General features: G+C 41.7%; 3 protein-coding genes across 7 annotated transcripts in view; 1 reads left to right on the top strand and 2 right to left on the bottom strand.

Moving 5' to 3' along the window:
• Positions 1–471: 471 nt before the first annotated feature.
• Positions 472–8276, bottom strand: aaas (achalasia, adrenocortical insufficiency, alacrimia). Of its 3 annotated transcripts, none has more exons than XM_034876902.1 (17): positions 8116–8276; positions 7779–7909; positions 7466–7593; positions 5860–5915; positions 5677–5768; positions 5504–5550; positions 4631–4729; positions 4316–4459; positions 3661–3781; positions 3436–3560; positions 2708–2768; positions 2512–2602; positions 2267–2363; positions 1953–2020; positions 1766–1847; positions 1548–1632; positions 472–703 (listed from the first exon to the last, which is right to left on the bottom strand). In XM_034876902.1, the coding sequence occupies exons 2-17, from the start codon at positions 7887–7889 to the stop codon at positions 548–550; spliced, it is 1563 nt and encodes a 520-aa protein (XP_034732793.1). In that variant the 5' UTR covers positions 7890–7909; positions 8116–8276; the 3' UTR covers positions 472–547. The 3 variants fall into 3 exon arrangements, with proteins under 3 accessions (XP_034732793.1, XP_034732794.1, XP_034732791.1); XM_034876903.1 differs by having other exon boundaries at positions 2267–2360; positions 7779–7919; positions 8119–8276; XM_034876900.1 differs by having other exon boundaries at positions 7779–7919; positions 8119–8275.
• A 697-nt stretch (positions 8277–8973) lies between these two features.
• map3k12 (mitogen-activated protein kinase kinase kinase 12) lies at positions 8974–19481 on the top strand. Of its 2 annotated transcripts, none has more exons than XM_034877455.1 (14): positions 8974–9227; positions 10465–10988; positions 12747–12930; positions 13045–13236; positions 13369–13527; positions 13833–13991; positions 14161–14269; positions 14467–14576; positions 14804–14920; positions 15020–15154; positions 15267–15990; positions 16076–16143; positions 16271–16568; positions 17488–19481. In XM_034877455.1, exons 2-14 carry the CDS (start codon positions 10526–10528, stop codon positions 17641–17643), a joined length of 2874 nt encoding a protein of 957 aa, XP_034733346.1. In that variant the 5' UTR covers positions 8974–9227; positions 10465–10525; the 3' UTR covers positions 17644–19481. The 2 variants fall into 2 exon arrangements, with proteins under 2 accessions (XP_034733346.1, XP_034733345.1); XM_034877454.1 differs by having other exon boundaries at positions 12735–12930.
• A 301-nt stretch (positions 19482–19782) lies between these two features.
• The window catches only part of pcbp2 (poly(rC) binding protein 2), a 7239-nt gene continuing 5396 nt past the window's right edge, over positions 19783–21625 (bottom strand). For both annotated transcript variants that reach the window (XM_034877319.1, XM_034877320.1), the window contains exon 13: positions 19783–21011. In XM_034877319.1, coding sequence (XP_034733210.1) covers positions 20975–21011 — 37 coding nt within the window. In that variant the 3' untranslated portion in view covers positions 19783–20974. The remainder of the gene's footprint in view (positions 21012–21625) is intronic.

The following is a 21625-nucleotide window of genomic DNA, read 5'->3' as shown; positions in this document are numbered from 1 at the left end:
GGGGGGGGGTGTTGTTAGAAAGAAGAGTTTACCACCCTCTGTAGCCCAAAAAATGTTGTGTACCAAATCCATTTTGGACAGTATGTACTACATTCTAAATTGTAAGAGTATACGGTTTTAGCAGTTAATATACAACACATACCATTATAAACTAACAGGAGATGATGTATCATAATGGTTGGAAAACTACACAAATGTCTTGGGTAATGTAGTTTCTCCTGCATTTATGTGCATTGCACTGTGGTAGAATTGAGCAGTTAGTATTCTGTCCGCTTTGAGTTTACTTTATTTAGTCACTTTTATAGTAAATACTATGATTTTGGACACTGCAGATATGTCGGTCTCTGCTGTTTTTTTTTTTTTTAAAGCTGTCCTTTGACAGCCGGGGTACGACTATTCTTTTGAATTTTTCTCTCACTATTGTGTCTACTTTGTTTAAATGTTTAGAGTAATAAGCAGTCCTAGACATAGTTCAGCAAGAACATTACACATTTATTGACAATCCATGATAACAAAAACGAGTTTCTAATGTGTGATGGTGGGTCAGTCAAGACATCAGCTCTGTAAAGAGCGACTGATTGGCAAAGTCTGCCGGCCTTTCTTGGGGGCGTGGCAGTGAAGGACTGCCACTGACGCCAAAGTGTGGGACGCCAGCACTCAGGAAGTAGAAAGGCACGTGGGTAATTCTTCCACTGGACCAACACTGGGAACAGAGAGAGAAATGTTAGTATGGAGGTGGTGGAGTACAGAGTAAGTAACCAATATGGTTATTTATGTACCAGGGTTTCTGCGGGGTTTACCAGCAAAAATTAGAGACTTTTGAAGACCTTTTGTAATAATGTCACATAAAACGCTATTTTATACCCGTTTCAAAGAATGAAGGAAAAACTAGGAGGGACAATATAGCGGCTAATATTTTTTAAAGTATTATTATAATTATTATTACTTTTTCATTACCTCCAAGTTTTAAATAACAATAATTCTTAATAATATAATGAAATTAAATGAACGATACCTGGGGGCCCGGGCAGCTCACCTGGTTGACCGTGCGCTCAAATACAGACGCTCAGTCCAGATTCTGACCTGCGGCCTGTTGCTACATGTCATTTCTTAATATCTGTCCAAACCCCGCCCAGCCCACCGGGCTCGGTTCGGATATCCTCCCTCTATATCCATATTATTATGTAGATTTGTTATTTTGAACATCCTGTTATGATGTATGTGTATGTGTGTGAGGTCTGCAAGCAACAAGGACCTTAAACTTCCCCTTGGGGATCAATAAAGTATCTATCTATCAATCATGAAATTGCAGTAGACATACAATAATATGTATATATATATATATATATATATATATATATATATATATATATATATAAAGACAAATCTAATTTGGGAATTCTATGACCGAATTAGAATCGGTAGAGCTTGAATCACGATTCAAATAGATATTTTGCACACCTCTACCACTTATGTCTGAAAACACCCCATTAAACTGAAACATAACATGAGACACAAAATTGCTAAACGTGTAGAGTAAGACTGACCACAGTGAGCAGAGCTCCGTGCTGGAAGTTTGGGTGGAACTGCATCAGTCTGGGCTCTGCGCCAGGCTCCCCTTGCACAAAACCACTAGAACCGAGAAACAAGCAAGAAATCAGTTCATGGGATGTGCAGTGGTACTACCCTGGAATATGCAATATTTTGTAGCTCTACTAAAGCTGCCCAAACATGAAATGCTCCTGAAACACATAACTGCACAAACCAAGGCAAAAGCTCAAAAATGGGGTTGGTTCTCGTCTTGAACACAGCTATGATTGCAGGCCGGTCGGCAGCTTGTGGATCACCTGAGACAACAGATAAGATACGGAGAATGAGAAGAGTTATTAAAACTAGAAAATAACACCAATGTTCTACTGACAGGGTTAATGGGGGTCAACACAAAAAAAGACCTTTCAGAAGCACTGCGAGCCTCTCTCCTGTTGGGTCCCAGGCTAAAGACTGGATCTCTCCACCAACACTGGCAGACAAAACAGACACAGGGGCTTTACTGTAAGTGGTGTAACGTCACATGCAGATGGGATGTCGAGCAGCACTACATACTGCCTGAATGCTGAATTGTGCAAATGAAATGCTGTAGTAAAAGGATTTATTTAGCAAGCAAAGGGCCTTGCTGTTTCTCTGAGCCCTTTTGGAAGCCCTGTGCGTCCCTTTTTGATGGTCCAGTTTAAATACGGCTGAACAGCATCTGGTTTAGAGCTCTTACATGATGTCCCCATCTGGTGTGTTAAAGGTGGTCTCTGATAGGTCAGCCACCACTGCTGCTGCCTGTGGCCCATTTGATGTGCACGTAGGTACGCCTGCAACAACACACAGGTCAACTTTAGTCAAAGTTTAAAAACTCTTTCATCCAACATTAAAAGAGAACATATCCAGCTGCACATCAGCTATCAACAAGACTACATTCTACAAAATAACTGCTTTATATGTGTAAAGACTGGGACAGATAACCTGGTGTGTCAGTGAAAGTCAGAGCATAGATGACCGTCTCTCCCTGTACGGTGAAGAGAAGGCGACTCCCATCTGGACTCCAACAGCCAGACTAACCCAAACAAACAAACCAAGACTCATCAGTATTTAATAAATACGTGTATTAGAAAATGTGTTGTTACCTAAATGAACAACAAAGTTGAAACGTGGTTTTTACCTGACAGCGGCCTTTCACACATGGCCAACGCTCACAGGTCCACATCCTGGTTTCCCACACCCTGAAGAAAGAAACTTTACTCATGTACTGTAGGTGTAGAAACACCACTTTCTGTCCACTTATTATTATTATTATTATTATTATTATTATTAGGGGTGTGAATCTTCACAGGTCTCACGATTTGATTATCCTGTCAACCATTTGAATCGATATCCCGATGAGTCACCGCCTAAATATTATTATTATTATTATTATTATTATTATATATTGCTACACGTGGTTTACATAAACATGTTTAAGCAGTCAAGATATATACGTATAAACTCCCCGTTTCATTTTTTTCATTTCAGAACAAGACACATCCTGAATCTAGCGGAGGTGTAACACACCAGACAAAGATAAAAAAAACAGCAACCGGAGAATCAACAAATATCATCAGTAGGCAATAATTGATCATGGTCTGTCACCGCATTGATGCAGAATCGTCCAGGTCTGCATCGCGATGCGATGATTCATTTCAACACCCCTACTTATTATCTTATAACACCTGCTTAGCAAAAAATGCTAACATGTTCATAAATATTTATTAAAAGTGAGTGGGCTTCAGTTGAAAACTTGACACATACTCATTGGCAGCTTCACATATCTTTCAAATGGAATGTGCTAGTGTAGCCTTTCAATGAATACTTCAATTCTGAAAGTTGGATGTCTGATGTGCAGTCACTGACCTGAACAGGGCAGACGGTGTCGAGGCCAGGACATGGCTGCCATCAGGGGACCAGGACAGGAAGGTGACCCCACCTCCTCCAACACGCTGAAGTGGCACACCGTTTTCTGAAGCCACATCCCAAACCTGAAAGATACAGCGGTGCCAAAGGTACAGCAGCAAATATATTTGTGATTCCCTTGCTTATGATGAAATCTACTTTCGTGATGAAGTGGTTGCCTCGTACCATCATTGCGGTGTCCATAGGTGAAGCAGACACAAGCAGAGAGCCGCTCGGAGACCAGGCAATGGAAGTGATGGGAGAGTGACCAGGGTGGGACAAAACTTGAGCACAACCAGACGAAGGCCTAGATGGGTCGAGGGGAAGAAGAGCATGGCACAAGAAAAGATGGTGCAACAATTCAATTTACCATCTTTTGAAAACAAGTAGAGACAATATCTATACAACATTTTTGTCAGTACTTACCAGCTGTATACAACAAGAATTCCTGGTAAAATAATTCATCAATTAACATGACCTTGACCCTGACAAGTAGAACAAAACTGATGTCTAGATGAACCCATTACAAAATAACACATTTAAGATCAAATTGACACCATTATGGGACGATGAGCTCTCTAGTTACAGTAGCTAAAAGCAGTGACGGTGTTTGCTACAGGTCTGACTTCAACACTACCAAAAAGGATTGAAGAGCCTTCCATGTGTCAAATCCACTGTCACGCCAGTTTCACTTGTAGTTTAAAGATGTATAACAACTCACAACATTCAGCAACAAAGTGCAAAAAAAAAAGGATGAACTAAACTAGCCTTTTTGGAGCAAAATGAATGCAATGATTTTAAGACTCTACCAGAGCTGTAGATACACCGGAGTGTGGCGTACCTGGTTGATAGTGAGCAGGGGTCCACGTGCCAGACCAGTAAACAGTTTTGACAAGCGACAGCAAGTGCAGTTGCACACAGCGGCTTCCACTGCACTGCTGCAACACTCCTCTGTAGACGGTGCTTCAGTGTGGGGGTAGTGGCGCTGAGAGACAAGCGTACAAAAGGGTAGAGTCATAGAATGATGAAGAGATGAAACAACAACACTTATGTTTGTCTGTCCTGCACACATACAGATTTATTGTGACTGGGATCAGAGGTTCACTGTTGCAGCAAAGCTGTCCTATTGGCCGTCTTCAGAGCTTTTGTACGGTACCTTTTGGGGTTGTAGATCTTAATGGAGTCGTCCAGTAAGGCTACAGCAAATTTATCTGTATGGGGATGCCAGGCAAAAGCTCGAACCACACAGTCAGACCTGGTAAAGAAATTAGGATTAAAGCAGAGAATGCTCATTGACCATTACAGTGAACAATTTTAAAAGGTCCAACATGTACTATTGACAGCTAGCATTTTTTTAATTCAAAATAGTGGAGAGTGCCTGCTCCCCGTCGTCTAAGTTAACAGGGGTTGCCAGGTTGGGAATGCTAACCCAACGTCCCACCATGTCAATGTTGCATTGCCATTCATTACTCCAGAGCTCGCTCTCTCTCTCTCTCTCTCTCTCTCTCTCTCTCTCTCTCTCTCTCTCCTATATATATGGGCTCTACCCACTGAGCTATCTGGGCGCCCAGTTTTGCAATCGTTTACTGTATGTAAAAAAAGTTTGTTGTAAAGCTTTAACAAACGATCGTTCTCATTATCTATTAATCTGATGATTATTTTCTAGATTAATTGATTAATCATTTGGTCTATAACAATAGAAAACAGGAGAAAAAAATGTCCTTCCCAATGTGCTTAAAGTCATTAAATGTCTTGTTCATTCAACCACCACAAATATACTCAGTTTAATGCAGGAAAAGAAAAAACAGCACCTGAAGTACTCAAAAATGAATTAAATGGTTAATGGATTGTGAAAATTTTTTGTCTGTAAATTTTCGGTTCAACAAAAAGAATAATCAACTAATTGTTGAAGCTAGAGCTATATTAAAAAACATCTAGCTCTTCTCCAAAATGCCAATAAATTATATCTTCAATCATTTGCCCTTCAAAAGCAAAAAATAAAACTACAGATAACAACGTTGGCACTCACCAGTTCAACACTTGTGAAAACTCAGCAAGCATGTCCTCACTGCTCATCTGAAGAGAAAATGACAAAGAGGTAAACATCTCACCAGGTAAACACATCTCAACGCATCACAACAAACATCTGGTTATTAAGTGTATTGCTGTCAACAACATATTTTGCCAGCAAGCACAACTTACCGTGAGATGAGGAAACAGGGAGCCGTGAAAGGAAGAGAACCACTGGAGCAACGCCAGGATACAACCAGAACTCACTGATAGCCATTTAGGCACTACAATGGCACACGATACAGGAGAGTTAATATAAAAACTCATCAGTTAATTAGTAGGGAACAGCTCATTGGTTCAAGCAAATCTGTGCACCTTCTGTTGTTGAGTTGGTAATTTCATCGAGTAGCCCTGTGAAACCACCATCCCGCCTGGAATGGACAGAGATAAGTGGCATTAATGATCTGTGTCTGTTAAGGCTCGAGCCAAAAGATTAATATGACAGTACTGTGTTATTATCTCTTGTGATACATTATTAAAATACTGGTACAAATAGTGCTAAATGTTGTAAAAGTATGAAGTAAGAAGTATGGTCCAGATTGCAGTGACTATGGGGTGAAGCTGCATCCTTCCATTTGACCTGTACAACAACTGTTGTTCTACAGGTGAAATGGAAGTTGATAGTTGTTGTTTTTACTGACAGTTTCACTCAAATGTATGGCTAGTTTGCGAATGATAGACAGCCCACGTGAACGCATTGTTTTGTTTGCTAAAAAAGTTAAAACATTACTTGTTACCCATTGTATCATCTAAGTTGTGCATACATTTATGAAACTGAAAAACGCATTTTAATGCAGTGAGTAAATTGTGTTGAATTCCTTCGGCTTACTTTCTGCACAGCCATGCAAATGCTTTATTTCAACGTTTTGGCTCACAGACCTTCCTGCTAAATTTACCTGAGGAAGGTTTGTATGACCAAAATGTTGTGAAATAAATTATTTGCCTGCGTAATGGCGGTGTGTGCGCGAGACTTCTTCAACAAGTGTGACTGGAGGCTTTCACCTTTTCCGACCCAACTGCCCCAAAAAAGAAGTGTGCAAAAGTGTCTTTTGGATCGTTCAGTGTCTTGCTAAAATGACCCTTCAGCATGCACCCAGAAAAGATTGAACCACCAACCCTTATGGTTGAAACCACATGTTATATGATCAGATTCCTGGATGAACAATTGATTTGTACTGTATCGTAGAATAACCTGAAATGTGATAACATCTAGAGCTAGAGCTGTAAATCGGCTGATATTAGCTTTTTGCAGATATATCTGTATTGCATATTTGTTGGCAGATAATTTGTTGGAAACTGCAGTATAGAAATGCCAAAGGTATGTTTAAAATAGCTTTAAAAAAAAACATTGTTGGTTCACCAGACAGTGCTGACAAGTTTATTCTTCAATTGCAGGTTGCAATTCTTCAAGTACTAAAGTCCTGCAATAAATCCTACCTTCATGAAAGTTCTAATGCACAGGTTATGATGAAACAGTGAGGTGTTGATTCAATTTTAAAAAATAGATAAAACAACTGTATTTATCCTGAGAAATTTTTGTGGGTGTAGCAGTTGCAGTACAAAGAAGGAAAGAAGAAAATACCCAAATCAACAAACACATCACTTTGGAGTATTCAGTTTGTGGTGTTCCTGTTGAATTGTACTGTGTTGTATTTTACTGACATGTGTTGCTATTATCATGTCTAACTGCTTTTTATCAATGAGACAAATGCAATAGAGTCCAACAGCACCACAAACTACATCGATTAAAACGATCAGAAAGTTGAATCAACACCACTCTGAAAACAGTTTTTAAAAAACTATAACATTAAAATCCTCATGAAGATACGATTTAATGCCTGCGTGTGTGTGTGTGTGTGTGTGTGTGTGTGTGTGTGTGTGTGTGTGTGTGTGTGTGTGTGTGTGTGTGTGTCTCTCCTACCACGCTGCTGCACTCCTCATCCACAGTGTTTCGGAGTGGTCCAGGAAGGCCGCCTTGCTGCTGCTTTCTGTGCGACAGTGGAGCTTCAGAGACTCTCGGGGGAAAAACAAACTCAGAGGACTAGACTCCTGCAGGAGACACACAACCGTGTAATGAACGTTTCACTAGGCAAAGTACAGTACACGCAGATACATTTAACACAGAGCATTACTAGATGGTCAGTAATTATGGACCCCTGTCCACATCAACCGTTTAATTAACATTTCCTGAGAGATTATTAGTTATATCTGAACACGGCAGCTCTGAATCAGACCAGTTTCAGTCGGTCTTCAGTGGTGGTTCCTGACAGCAGCTCGTTGTTGGACTCGCACAGAGTGGTCTGTCCGGAGGGCAGCGGAGGGGGGAACAATGCCAGAGAGCACATCTTCAGCACGGTGGAAACCACTGGAAACACACCATGGGTTAGTCAGGTACACACAGAGAAATGACTGTCATGTTTACACCGAAACAGCTGGCTGTAATGCTAACGTTACACAGTGGACAGTCAGGTACGCTAACAGCAAGGTAATTCTAGCTAGCTAGCTAACGTTCATAGGTTTAACGTCGGCCTTGTTATCGTTGCTCTTCGTTATACACGTCGTGAAAGTTACCTTGTAGTGTATCCTTTGTTGTGTGGTCAATTGTCGTCTGCTGTGTTCGTGAACAACAAAATAAAAGTAGCCTTATGCTACGTGGGTTGTTGTGACACTTTGGGTTCGTTTTCAAGTAGACTAGTGCATCGCGCCGTGTGTGCTATAGCAAGCCAAAGGGACAAACAGTGCGGAGTTCGGCTACAGAGCGCTGACGTGCTGCCCTCTGGGGACACAGAGCTACATTACATCCACACTGAGCCAAAACAGGCACCAACTGTTTGTTGTTAGAGCGTTGTGAAAGGCTACATGAAATACACAATTTAATTAAACTAATACAAATCAAGTTGTTTCCACGTGGATTTCCTTCATTTAAACCGTTTATTGTCATATGTTATTGACCAAATTATGCCTAAAAAAACACATGTGATTCGTGATTTAGATTAAGATAATGATGCTGTTTTTCCCTCCTAACCAAACAAGGGCAAAGCACATGGTCAGTTGCACACCAGTCTCCCTGGAGCTGGCGAGGATCCAGTGTGTCTTGCTCAAGGACACATCAGCAGCTGCAGTGTGGATGCTAGCTGACACAGGGTATCCGAATAATATCCTAATAATAATAGTAATTTCACATCAGGAAGTTGACATAATATGATACTGGTTGAAGCATGGTTCAAACATCATAATCAGTAAATGAAAAAAAAAGTCTTTATCGACACATTTTGGGAATGGAGATAATAGATGTGATGATGGAAAACGGGTTTCGCGTGTGTGTGTGTGTGCGTGTGTGTGTGTGTGTGTGTGCGTGTGTGCGTGTTCGTATGTGTATTTGCAGAGGTGGCAGCGCCCCCTCGCGGCGCATCTCGCATTTCCGTGACGTCAATTCAGCACTGGGAAGGAGACAGCTCCCTCCCCCCAAAAAAACAGCGCGCCTCACGTTGCACGGGTCCCCGGTTATTGATAACACAATTTGCCCGTTGGGATTCATCCCAGTAACGTGTAACTCGTGGATATAGGGACTGGAGAACAGACAGCCAGGACGGGATAAAACAACGATTTGCTCATGATCAACGACAAATAGATATCCGAGCCCACCCTTTCACTTGACAACGCGGCATCAACCAGGCAGAAAGGTATGGGAATGTCATACTATACGGTTAAATGCTGATTGAATAAGAAATCAGGTATCACAGGACGTTAAGGTATGATGCCGTTGCTTGGTGCGGTAGCGTTCACGCCGCTCACACTGCACCAATGAACTGTTGCTGCCAAGAAACGGATCGTCGTCGATGAACGCTAGACAATCATATTTGTGCAGCGAGAAAGCTCACATTATGAAATATTTGTGTTGATGCCAACGTTGAGTACATGTCGAGACGTTGCGGCAGTTTCACTTGGCATGGACCATAGTAGGCATCGGGCTTGCAATTCATGCACGTCGGTAATGATGCTGCTGAGTGTCATCATCACATCCTCGGTTATTTAAAGATTGATCTTCCTGCGTTTGTATGCGCACACTGCTCCTTCGCACAGGCCCGGTGCTTGTTTATTGCCCATTTTTTTCACGCTCCCATTTCGTTCATTCGTCGTGGCTCCTCTCATGCAGTGGTGCAGTGCAAGACAGGGAACTGGTGTAAGATATGTGAATTGGGTACATGTGCTCTCTCTCTTTTCCAGTTGCTCTCTCACACATGCAGGCGCGCACGCACGGACGGACGGACGTACGTACACAGCCATACTATGGGTGGTTATGCAATTCGTCACATTCTTCAGAGGCACACAATGCTTCTCATGTGATTCATGACAAACGATAAATGGGAGCTGCGGATTAGCTTTGCTCTGATGTTGTCAGACATCGATGGCTCTCGGAGTGACAGTTAAAGAACAGGTGACAGCCTGGGCTGTGGACTGCACCACCTCCTCTGGCAGATTCATTCATAAAGCCCATCTACACTCCGGGTGATGGCTCCGCTGGGCAGGCTGGCTTTCCCATTCATAGACACATAGATGAGGTTTTGCTGCATGGTGCAGACAGACTCTGGTTGTGGGAACGGAGTGCTTAAACTGGGGGACTGGCTGGAAGCCAACTCACAGCACGACTTCACTGTTTTGGTGTTTTGCATTGCTCGAATAAAAGACAAGTGCCAACTCCGGTCATTTCTTAAAAGATCTCAGGAGAGCAAATGTAAGGAGCATCTGTTTCAGCACTGGATAGCTCCATATTGCAAGTGGAGCTGCAAAGCGCTGAAATTAATCTACACTTGTTCTTATTTTGAAAAACAGTAAGCATACCATTAACATAAAGATGAATATGGTTATATTAAAGATTATCATTCTAATGCATTTCCTATCATAAATGTTCTCCTTTAGGCTTACGTCTCATCTTTCCATCCTCCATCCACCCTAACCTGCTGTGTTGGGGAAACCCCTAATGAGTGGGACCTGTATCCATGAGCCCCGTGCCCCTTCCCCCTCCCTGTCAGGCTTCAGCACCCCCATCTCAGAACCCCCCTATCGAAGACTCGATGGAGACACCCCAGCCTGCACCCCAGAAACGGACCTGACCCCCACACAGTGTGTCCTCCGTAACGTGCTTTCCATTGACACTGGCGGACCGGGGGCGCCAGGCGGCAGCAGCCCCACTCCCAGTGATGGAACCTCAGCCCACTTTGACAACAGCGTGCTAAAACTACATGAACATGAGGCCTGCCAGTGTTGTGGCGGGGCCGAAGCGGGGCACAGTCCAGAGGCTGGTGCTGTTCGGAGCCAGTCGGAGAACATCCGGCTACAATCAGGAAGTGGAGGTTTTTTGGAGGGACTGTTTGGCTGCCTAAAACCAGTCTGGACCATGATTGGAAAGGCCTACTCCACTGAACACAAACATAGCCATGAAGGTAAGTGACAGTAAATGTTGCACTTCTCTGCTATCTTTGCAATTACTCCATTACAAAATCTAGTAAGTATCAAACGTATGATGGACCTGTGACTGATATATTATTGTACAGTACAGGGGCATCAAACCTAATTTCACTAAGGGTCACACTGCAAAATGAGAATCACGCCAAGGACCAGACAAATATAGTTTAATGGCATTCTTTTATTTAACCAACAGATTCAAAAATCTTTGACTGTGTTGTTGCATATCTCATGTAGCCTTCTCACTAAAAGTTTAGTTGACATCAAAAGCAACAAAAACACTGGAAAAAGCGTCTATATGCCAAAAACATGGAAAAAAATATCGACAAAAAGTAAGCAGGCCAAAATTGATTGTGAACAGTAATTAACATGTGGGCCGGATCACCGTTTGCGAGGGGCTGGATTTGGCCTGCCGGCCTTGAGTACATCATTAGATTGTTAGTGAGGCATCAATGCGTAAGTAGCTGGTAGAGGTGGAGAGTTTATCTACCCAATTAGGAGTCAGGTAGTTTTATCGAGTGGTTCCCACACTTCAAAGGGTCACAAGATAAATCGGAGGGGTCGTGAGACAATTAATGGGGTAAGGATAAGGAAGAAGGGAAAATAATTCTTCTACACAAATTTGAAATCATTTTTTGGACTTTTCTCAGACCTTAGCTTTGTTTTTGTTTTGTTTCAAAATATTTAATGATTTGACATCTCAAATTATTAATTAAATAGACCACCTGATTAGTTTAGAGCAACTTACAATTGTCTGACGGTAGGAACAACTACAGGCTGCTTTTTGTAAGAGGTCATCAGACAAAAAGGTTAGGAACCATTGGTTTAATCTCTATTTTAGAAGCTTATCATGTGCTAATTTGTTTTTAATGCAAAATCTTAATCTGAAAAGTAACCAGTACTGTAACTACAGCTGTCAGATGAATGTAACAGAGTAAAAACTACAATATCTACCCCTGAAATGTAGTGGAGTAGAAGTTGTAGAGTAGCAGAAAACAGAAATACTCAAGTACAAGTACCTTTAATTTAATCGAAGTACAGTACTTGAGTAAATGTACTTTATTTTCAAACACTAGAACACATTGTTTTAATTTCATGCTCACTGGCACCATCGCTGTGTTTGTGGGTCTGTCAGCCCGGTGCATTCACAGTCATCAGCTAAAGTGAGTTTTCACAACTGGCCAGAGGGAAGCATCATGCACATCTGCCTCCGCTGCATCTCCAGAGATCTTGGAACTTCAGTGGACCTCATGAAGAATTGATCTGCCTGTCTCTTTTATTCTGCCCAGCTTGTCTCCATTTAATGACCGTGCGCTCTTACAGTGGTTTAAGTAGTGTCAGTATGACAGATGACAGACGGATCAGACTATGAGTGGATTGTTGTTTTCCTCTTTCTTTTTCTTCTCTCTGGATAGAAATCTAATGCTCTACTGGATACGTTATCAATATAATATTTGCTTGTACATGGCTGGCACTTTGTATGATGTAATTGTGTCCTGCCAGCGCAAGGATCTTACCGTTGCTCAGCAAACGCCCCCTGCCCAAACTGGCCGGAGTGCATATTGACATTTGGAGGATTTGCATTGTGCGATGGATATAAATTAAGTAATTACAAAAAGGTGTGCTACTGAAAAACTTCTGTTGCAAAGCCTGTGTTAATTCTGTGTAACACTTCATGTTTTCCCATTTATTCATTGTGTTTTTTTTTTTTTATGGACTTGTTGGTCTGAGTTTAGAGTCCTGGGAGGTTCCTTTCGAGGAAATCTCCGACCTGCAGTGGGTGGGCAGCGGGGCACAGGGGGCCGTATTCCTCGGCAAGTTCCACGGAGACGACGTGGCTGTAAAGAAAGTCCGGGATATCAAAGAGACCGAGATCAAACACCTCCGCAAACTCAAACACCCCAACATCATCACTTTCAAGTGAGGAAACTCATAATATCCTACATGCAAATGTCCTTAACCTGCATAAATCTCTCGTGCTTTCCTTCTCTGTTCACCTGTGCTATGTTATCTGACTGCTGTGCCTCCTTCCAGGGGCGTGTGCACCCAGGCTCCTTGTTACTGTATCTTGATGGAATACTGTGCCCAAGGCCAACTGTACGAGGTGCTGAGGGCCGGTCGTAAAATCACTCCCTCCCTCCTGGTTGACTGGTCCATGGGCATTGCAGGGGGCATGAACTACCTACACCTCCACAAAATCATCCATCGAGACCTCAAGTCCCCCAAGTAAGTGGACAGACTCAACACAGCTAGCTAAATGAGAAAGTCAGCCAAAACAAAACCAACAATTGAATGACTGATATCTTTTTCTTTCCATGTAAAAAGTCAGTAAAATGACATGCAATCTCTACTTTGCAGCATGCTGATTACACATGATGACCTCGTAAAGATCTCCGACTTTGGCACCTCAAAGGAGCTTAGTGACAAGAGCACCAAGATGTCATTCGCCGGCACCGTAGCTTGGATGGCTCCTGAAGTAATTCGGAATGAGCCAGTGTCGGAAAAGGTGGACATCTGGTAAGTCTGATGATCATTGACATCTTTTCTAGTTTACAAATACACCAGCATGTTTTTTCTCGGTTCAGCAATTTAGCAATTATCTTTGAGGTGATAGTGAGGTAATAGTTTGTTATTTTTCTGTTTTAAAGACTTCCATTCCTCTAAGGGGTTTCAAGTTTTGCTTACTGATATGTTGTGTGTGTGTGGTGGTTGCTTTGTGTGACTGAACTGTCTCATTGTGATATATTTATATCCTTAATTCTTTCTCTGAGTTAAAGAGATAGTGACCTTCCTGAATGAATATAGCTTGACTTACCTTTAAGGTCCTTTGGAGTGGTGCTGTGGGAGATGCTAACTGGAGAGATCCCTTACAAAGATGTGGACTCATCTGCCATCATCTGGGGTGTGGGAAACAACAGTCTTCAGCTGCCGGTTCCTGAGAGCTGCCCCGATGGCTTCAAGATCCTTCTCAGACAGTGCTGGTGAGTAACACCTAGAAATGGAGGAGGAAAGAAAAATAACAAACAGGGACGAGAGGACAAGAGAGGTAGAATATGAGCAGATTAGAGTAGTGAAAGCAAGCCTAAAGTATAGCTGTATGGGGAAGCGCTGTAAATGTACACAGCTGTCTTTCCCATCTTGGATTTGCAGGAACTGTAAGCCCAGGAATAGGCCCTCTTTCCGTCAAATCCTTCTTCATCTGGATATAGCATCAGCTGATGTGCTGTCCACGCCACAAGAGACATACTTCAAGTCTCAGGTATGGTTGCTACTTCCAAGTCCCCCTTCTGAACACGGAAGATCTGTGACTGCACCAAAAAGAAACACAAATCACACATTTAAATAAACAGCAAGGTGTACACATGTGCCAAACATGCTGGCACATTAATCCGACTTTTACTGCCATGCAAAAGCCAAGTTGTTTTAAAAGTCAGCTCAGAACTGTGTTCTTATCAGGCTGAATGGCGAGAAGAGGTGAAACAGCACTTTGAGAAGATAAAATCTGAGGGTACTTGTATCCACCGACTCGATGAGGAACTGATCAATCGACGCAGAGAGGAGCTCAGGTCTGTTTGGCTGTTTTAACTTTTATATCTCACATAGTGGTTGGTGGTACCATTTACCATGCTAGTTGACATGTATGAGGCCACTTTCACTCTGTCCCATTTCTTGGTGTCATTCTTTTGTCCGCCCACGTAAATGAAAGAAGTGCCTTGAGTGCATGTCTGATGTGGAGGACTTGGAGTCTCTCATGCGGATGCACAATGACATCAGCAGCCTCTTTTCTTCATAGGCATGCTTTGGACATTCGCGAGCATTATGAGCGCAAACTGGAGAGGGCTAACAACCTTTACATGGAGCTCAGTGCTGTTATGCTGCAGCTAGAGCTCAAAGAGAAAGAGTTGCAGAGGTACAAATAAATCCATGGCCACAGGGTGTACCTTCTTTACATAATTATCACGCCGCAATGTGTTTACACTTTGGTGTCTTTTGGTATTTTTCTTTCCAGGAGAGAGCAGTCTTTGGATAAAAAGTATCCAGGCTTGTTTAAGCATCACAGCTCCAAGCAGAGCAGCTCCTCCAACTCTATGGACAAACTCATCAAGAAGAGAAATGTCCCACAGAAACTGCCCTCGGGAAAGAGGTGTGAGATATCTTACTTTAGTCATACTTTAATAAAAAAAAAAGTATTTTGATATGAATATTCATTAGGCTTGTGGATTGTAGTCGTTGACTAATCCATCCTACTCTTTTAGGCCAGACATCCTCAAGTCTGAGGTAATCATTCCCAAAATGGACTCCTCTGTGATGCAAGTCACAATCCCTGCTTGCCCCAACAGAAGCTCCACTTCTCCCAGCCGGTCTCGGAGGGTAAAGACCCGGCATCGAAAGCCCGGGAAGGGCAGCAGTGGGGACCTGGCTGGACTTAAGGCAAATCAGTCCTCCCCCAATAGGGACACGACTGGCCAGGCTAACAGTTCTACCACTAATACCTCTAAGCAGCTCCTGGAGCCCTCTACAGCCCTGCGAGGCCTCGGCCATGAGCAGCAGCAGAGGCAGCTCTCCTCCTCCAGCCCCGACCTCATCTGCACCACGCTTCAGGCAGAGGGGCATGGAAAAGGGGAGCCCTCTGTGGGTGGGCTAGAGAGAGGGGGGAGCCTTAGTGCCTCTGCAGGGTTAGGGGGACCAGAGGCGGGGGCTGCTGGTCTAGATGATCTCACAGAAACCCCTCCACGCAGTGACACGCCGAGCGAGGATGCGGCGTCGTTCCCCTTCTCCAGCAGCCCAGACTCACCATGTGGGAGGGGCGCAGCAGCAGGGCGGGGGTCCCTGGGATCTCCACGTCTGCCTCATGATGGGGAAGATAAAGAAGAGGGAGCCGGTGCTGTGAGGTTGCCCCGTGGGGCCTCAGGGGGAATCGGGAGTCAGCACCTCACACCTTCAGCCATTCTGTACAGGGCAGCTATCACACGCAAACAGGTACAGGGCCAGATATCTGCTCGTACTCCTCAGTTTTTCTCTGGTAATACTTTGATTATTTTCACTTTCCTGTTTTTGATTACAGAGGCGTGGAGTGTCATCAGAAGAGGAGGAGGGTGAAGTAGACAGTGAGGTTGAGTTACCAAGGAGACGGTGAGTAACTTGCTGTCCTTTGTCACAAAAATATTTCCGCTATCTGAAAGATTTGATCTGAATCATTTTTTAATTTGCGTCATTCTTTCACATCATTAAAACCCGGTTTTGTTTCTGTTCTCTCCAGACGTCCGACCAGCATCACCAAGTGCCAGTCGGTGTCTACCTTCAGCTCAGAGAACCTGTCGGTGTCGGATGGCGAGGAGGGCCACACCACTGACCACTCTCACAGTGGCACCCCCGACGTGGTCAGCACCAACACAGACGACAGGTTGGACGACCGCAGCGACGACCTCCTCTCTCAGGGGTCCGAGATCCCGGCGGACAACACTGATCCTGCTCAGACTTCCGATGGCCTGTCGGAGAGAGACGGAGCGCTAGGACAGGCCAAACCTCAGCTGGACGTGGAGCAGAATCCTAACGAGGTAGAGCAGCTCCACCACAGAGATCACATGTTTCCGTTTGTGTCTTCTTAGACTCATGTGAAAGCACTTACTTACAAAACAGTGGTCAAAAGTAACCAAGTACAGTTAATCAACAACTGTACTGTATATATGTACTGTACATGCAATAGTGAAGGTCTGGTACCCTACTTGAGTATATCTGTTTTATGTTACTTCCATTTCATATATCATTTATATTGTACATTTTGTTCTAAATAAAATGCGATGAACCTTTTTGGCCTTTCAACCCTTATATAAAACAGTGTCTGATTGGAGTCTTTTGCCACATTTCAGATGTCTAAAGTTCTTCAAGGTTTCATTTAAATAACGATTTGAGGCTTAGATAGGTAAAATGATCTGTTAATTAAAAAGGAGAGACAACACCAAAAAATAAAAGAAATGTATGTAGCAGAACTTTTTCTTTTCTAATTTATTAAATCATGAATCATCTCACCTTTTGACCCTTACGAGGATAAAATGCTGCTTACATATTGTTACAGCGGTATTTAAAATAAAATAATGTATATTTAATATTATTAACTTAGTATTTTAAGATTTATTTATTTATGAGGACAGTGCACATTAATCAACACTTCTGTAAATGTGCCAGTGTCACCTAATTTTCCGAGTAAGCCCTAGTTACCCAGCATGCATATCTTTATGGTGGGAGGAAACAGGAGGACCCACACAGAAAAGCCCTGTAGTATTGTATCAGTCACAGGGGACATTTTACTTCAGAAAGATTACTTTTACTTCTGATACTTTAAGTACATTCAGCTAATATTACTTGAGGATTTCATTACATTGTTGTATAGGTACTTTTACTCAAGTAAAGGATCTGCCAAACACTAAATGTCTGCTGTAAGTCATGTATGTCATTGTTTTCTGCTTCTCTCTTCAGGGTCGGGCCATGTGTGATGACTCTGACTGTGACAGTGCTGAGCTGGATCAGTCGGGTAGCGGAGAGCCCAGTCGTCCTCCCAGTGCAGGAGCATGGGTGTCGCCGTCTCAACCCTATCAGGGGTCCCCAAAGGTGCCCCATACAGGACCTCCATAGATCACTGGACACTAGCAAAGACCTCCAGCTACCATCACAGGCGTACACCAATCTGTCAGTGCAGTACATTACTGTTGTCATGAGGGATCACACCTACTACACCACTCAGACTATGACAAGTTGACTTATGGTGTCTCATAAGTTTTGTTTGGCTGGCAAACGTACATCAGATGACATAGGACATTTGTCATAACCTGACATCAGATATCCTGGCAGCTTGTGACATCAGATTAATGTCATTTATTTCAGAAGGGTTTTTGTTTTAAGCAAAATAGTTGCCAAGGTAACCTTAGCCAGTGCTTTGGTTCAGCAGAAACCCTTCCACAGACGCGCACGCACGCACAAGATACCACACTCGTCCTTTAAACACTCTAATCCTCACTTTGGGAGCATCCTCCAAGATACTCCACACACTAATGCATTAACTACTAATGAATAATAATGTAAATATCCACTACATACCACATGAGAAATATCTAACTTTATTTTATTTGTAAGATACAAATGTAAGACTAAACTGTATGCAGCCCTGTGAACAAATGCATGACTACATGTTTATAATTTATGGTTCGAATGTGTCAGTTTTATATTTTGTGAAAGTTTACACTTTTTTAATCCTGAAAGTATTACTTTAGTTATTTTATTTTTTTTTGTTAATAAATGTCAGCACTCAAAAAAAAAAAAAAAATGGAATGAAAATCTCACCAAGACGTCGATCATGATGCATAATTAGGATTCTCAGTAGGTAATATATTATTTTTTTTAACCCTCCTACTACTGAGTTTCAAATACACATAAGACATGAGTGAGGTTTTTTATTAAGCTTATCAAATTTGTGATAGGATGGGAGACCTTTGGGTTCACTCCAAATGCACTTTTGCCATTGTATGTATGCCGGTGTTTCTCCACCGGTTTCTGAAATGGTTGGCTTTTTGATTGTTTTATTAGTGTGATATACGTGTGTTCATAGAATACACTAGCATTGGTAACCAAGGTACTATCTAAGCAACAAACACTGGTGCTTCAGTAAAGGAGTCCTCCTCCAATATAGCATTGCACTCCTATAACATTGTCCGACACAGCAGAACCAGAGATACTGTCTGCTTTGATCCACACTTTTCTTTCTTATCAAAACCTGGCGCCTACATTAACCACAGTGCAACTTGACCGACAACAGATTTTTCAGAGGGTTGAGGCTAATCTAGCCTCGAGCAGAGAGGAATGGTGGGCTAAAGAGGCCTGGTAAGATCACTTCTTTTTAACACCACAACTCCAGATTATTTTTTTATTTTCAAAATTGTAGTCTTCTGACGCAACTGATGCTGCCTAAAGTGACACCACAAGGCAGTTTAGTTGTATGAAACCACAAAAGGCTTCATAAAACTTTTAAAATCTTGTTGTGTGAAATTAGTGGAGTTCCCCTTTAAGTAAAGAACCAAACAGGACTCCTTTAGTTCATGATGTTCATAAGCTTCATAAGAACCTCAACTGTCCCTTTTACCCTTTAAGATAAGTGGGGAGGTAGCCAGATAAGGAATAGAGCACTTTTCTGTGGTGGTTGCTAGTAGAACAGCAAGTATCCTTTGGGTTTAAATAGAAATGTTTTGTTTTTATACAGCATTGCACATTGTACCTGTAACATAGGAATTATATCGAAAGCAAAATATTATGAGCAACAATAAATAATGTATTGGTTAAAAAAAGAAAAGAAAAAAAGTGTGATGTTTGTTTAAAAAGATGGGTTGGCCATAGCTACAGTTTGTGCTGTTGCTGCATTACATAAGACAGCTGAACGAGAAATAAATTACTATTTTCAATGACTTTAAGCATGTCCAAAAGGTTCCAGTGTCATTTCTTTAAGAATATTTTTTGGGCTTTTCCATTTTTAATGGACGGGACAGCTAGGTGAGAGAGGGAAGACATGCAGGAAATCCACATTGCCACAGGTCGGACTCGAACCCTAGACCTCTGCGTCTACGTGTGTGTGCCTCGCTCTACCAACTGACCCAACCCGGCCGCACCGTTGTCATTTCTAATCTTAACGTACACCTTTCACACCAGTAGGTTTAAAATATAAATAAATCCAGTTGTCTTATCAGCTGCCTTTATGAATATGTAAACACTACAACTAACAAAGCATTGTTTAAGCATTTCACATCTTTTTTTATTTCTGCATTTCTTCAACAATTCAATTGCACCCAGATCTACAATACTTTGAAAACGTGCACAAAAAACGTGAGTTTCTTCATCCTGCAAAGAATAATAAAAAATAAAATCTGACCCAGGCAAAAAAAAAAAGGATAGCAGGAAACTAGTGTTAATTCTATAATTCTCCTTCTAGTTAATCATAATTTAATACCTCAGCATAATATACTTATAAAGACCAATATGTCTTGTAGTTTTGCCCCTTGCAGCATTCCCCAGCCCTGCAGTTAAAAAAAATATTTTCTCTATTTAAAACAAACATTTCAATGTTATTATTAATCATCATCATCGTCATTACTACGGTCATAGTAATTTCAGAGAAAAGAAAATATTTTCCACTCATTCAGGCCCACACCTGGTGACCAAGGCCCACCCACCCTTATCAGAATCCAATACACAACAATGCTCAAAAGTCCTGATCGAGAAATAAAACGGATGGAAACAGGAATGACACAAAACAATTACTCAGCAAATTAGAGGTGAGACAAAAACGTAGCTTAAAATTCTCCGTTGAACATTCCACAAGGGATATATTACCTTCTGACTAAAAAAAGGTTTTTCCTGCATACATCTTCACCTGGAGATCATTTACACCCACCAAAACCCGTTAAACCCACAATGCCTCGTTCAGGAAGTACAGCTTCAAATAGAAGATGGCAAATATCAATGAATTCTACTCTTACACATTGCTGTGTATTAAATAAAAATAAATAGATATTTAAAAAAGGGAAAGAACAGTCCATCTATTGTCTTTTTTTCTTACGTTTTTACATTTTTCTAAGAAAAATCTGACATAATAAAAACATTATTTATGCCTTTACAGATTTTTCTAAAACTTTTTACCTATATCAAGAAGATCATACAGATATACAGTAAAATAAGAGGGGAAAAAAATACAACAGAAGGGAGTCTTCGAAAACTATATGCAAAGGGGATTTAAAAACATAATAAATAAATAAAAATACCAATATCATGATAATGGTGTAGTTACAACTGAGTAGGCGTCTAACCAAAGCCGAGGAGAAAACAGTGAGTATATAGTACTTGGTTTTTGCATTAAGTTCAATAAGGGACCTCTTGGTAAAAAGTAGGGGGAGGGGTTAGGTGCTGATGATGATCCTCCATGTCAGTTGGCTGCGAGTCCAGTAGCTTCAGAAGAGAGCCTGAGGAGCACAACAACAAATATGTATATTAAAATGCCTTAAAATTGGATTCAAAATACTTGAGCTCATAAAGCAAACTTAAACTTATTAACTGTGACACATTGCTTGTTGTGTTTTATTAGCTCAGCAGGCAGTTTAAGTTCTGTGGTACATGATTTTCCCGCAGATTGTCCACCCACTATATATAACAATGCCGCCCAAAATGATGAAAACTAATATTTTATCCACTTCTTCCTGACATTTTTATCCTGTCTGAATGGGACTTCCCATCTGTTAAAAAAAAAAAAACTGACCAATGCTCTGGTAATAATAAATACATTACTCTTATTCCCGCTCTAATCCCAATAAAATTACTTTATTTGTATAGCCCATGTTATACAGGTTAGTGTCCTTCAGAGTGCTTTACAAGCAGATAAGACAGTTAGGCACTAATGCACACAAGAAATCAAAAGTTCAAATTAATGAATTGGACTTCAAAATAAAGAAAGTAAAATAAACAACAAACAGGGTATATTAACTTTTTAAAACAAATGTATGAAATGGCCACTAAGTTCTTACTAAAAGAGAAAGAAATGGCCACTAAGTTCTTACTAAAAGAGAAAGAAATGGCCACT

This window comes from Etheostoma cragini, chromosome 7, assembly GCF_013103735.1.
Source record: "Etheostoma cragini isolate CJK2018 chromosome 7, CSU_Ecrag_1.0, whole genome shotgun sequence".
Lineage (NCBI taxonomy): Eukaryota > Metazoa > Chordata > Actinopteri > Perciformes > Percidae > Etheostoma > Etheostoma cragini.
Note: the sequence above shows the minus strand (reverse complement) of the source record. Positions and strands in the feature narration are given on the sequence as shown.

Coding starts and splice junctions, on each gene's coding strand:
- aaas (XM_034876902.1), bottom strand. CDS start 7,889: ATGTGCTCTCTGGCATTGTTCCCCCCTCCGCTGCCCTCCGGACAGACC. Junction 7,594..7,778: donor CTGAAGACCGACTGAAACTG/GTCTGATTCAGA, acceptor TGTCTCCTGCAG/GAGTCTAGTCCTCTGAGTTT. Junction 4,730..5,503: donor TTTTCACAAGTGTTGAACTG/GTGAGTGCCAAC, acceptor TTTCTTTACCAG/GTCTGACTGTGTGGTTCGAG.
- map3k12 (XM_034877454.1), top strand. CDS start 10,526: ATGAGTGGGACCTGTATCCATGAGCCCCGTGCCCCTTCCCCCTCCCTG. Junction 10,989..12,734: donor ACACAAACATAGCCATGAAG/GTAAGTGACAGT, acceptor ATGGACTTGTTG/GTCTGAGTTTAGAGTCCTGG. Junction 13,528..13,832: donor TCGGAAAAGGTGGACATCTG/GTAAGTCTGATG, acceptor CTTACCTTTAAG/GTCCTTTGGAGTGGTGCTGT.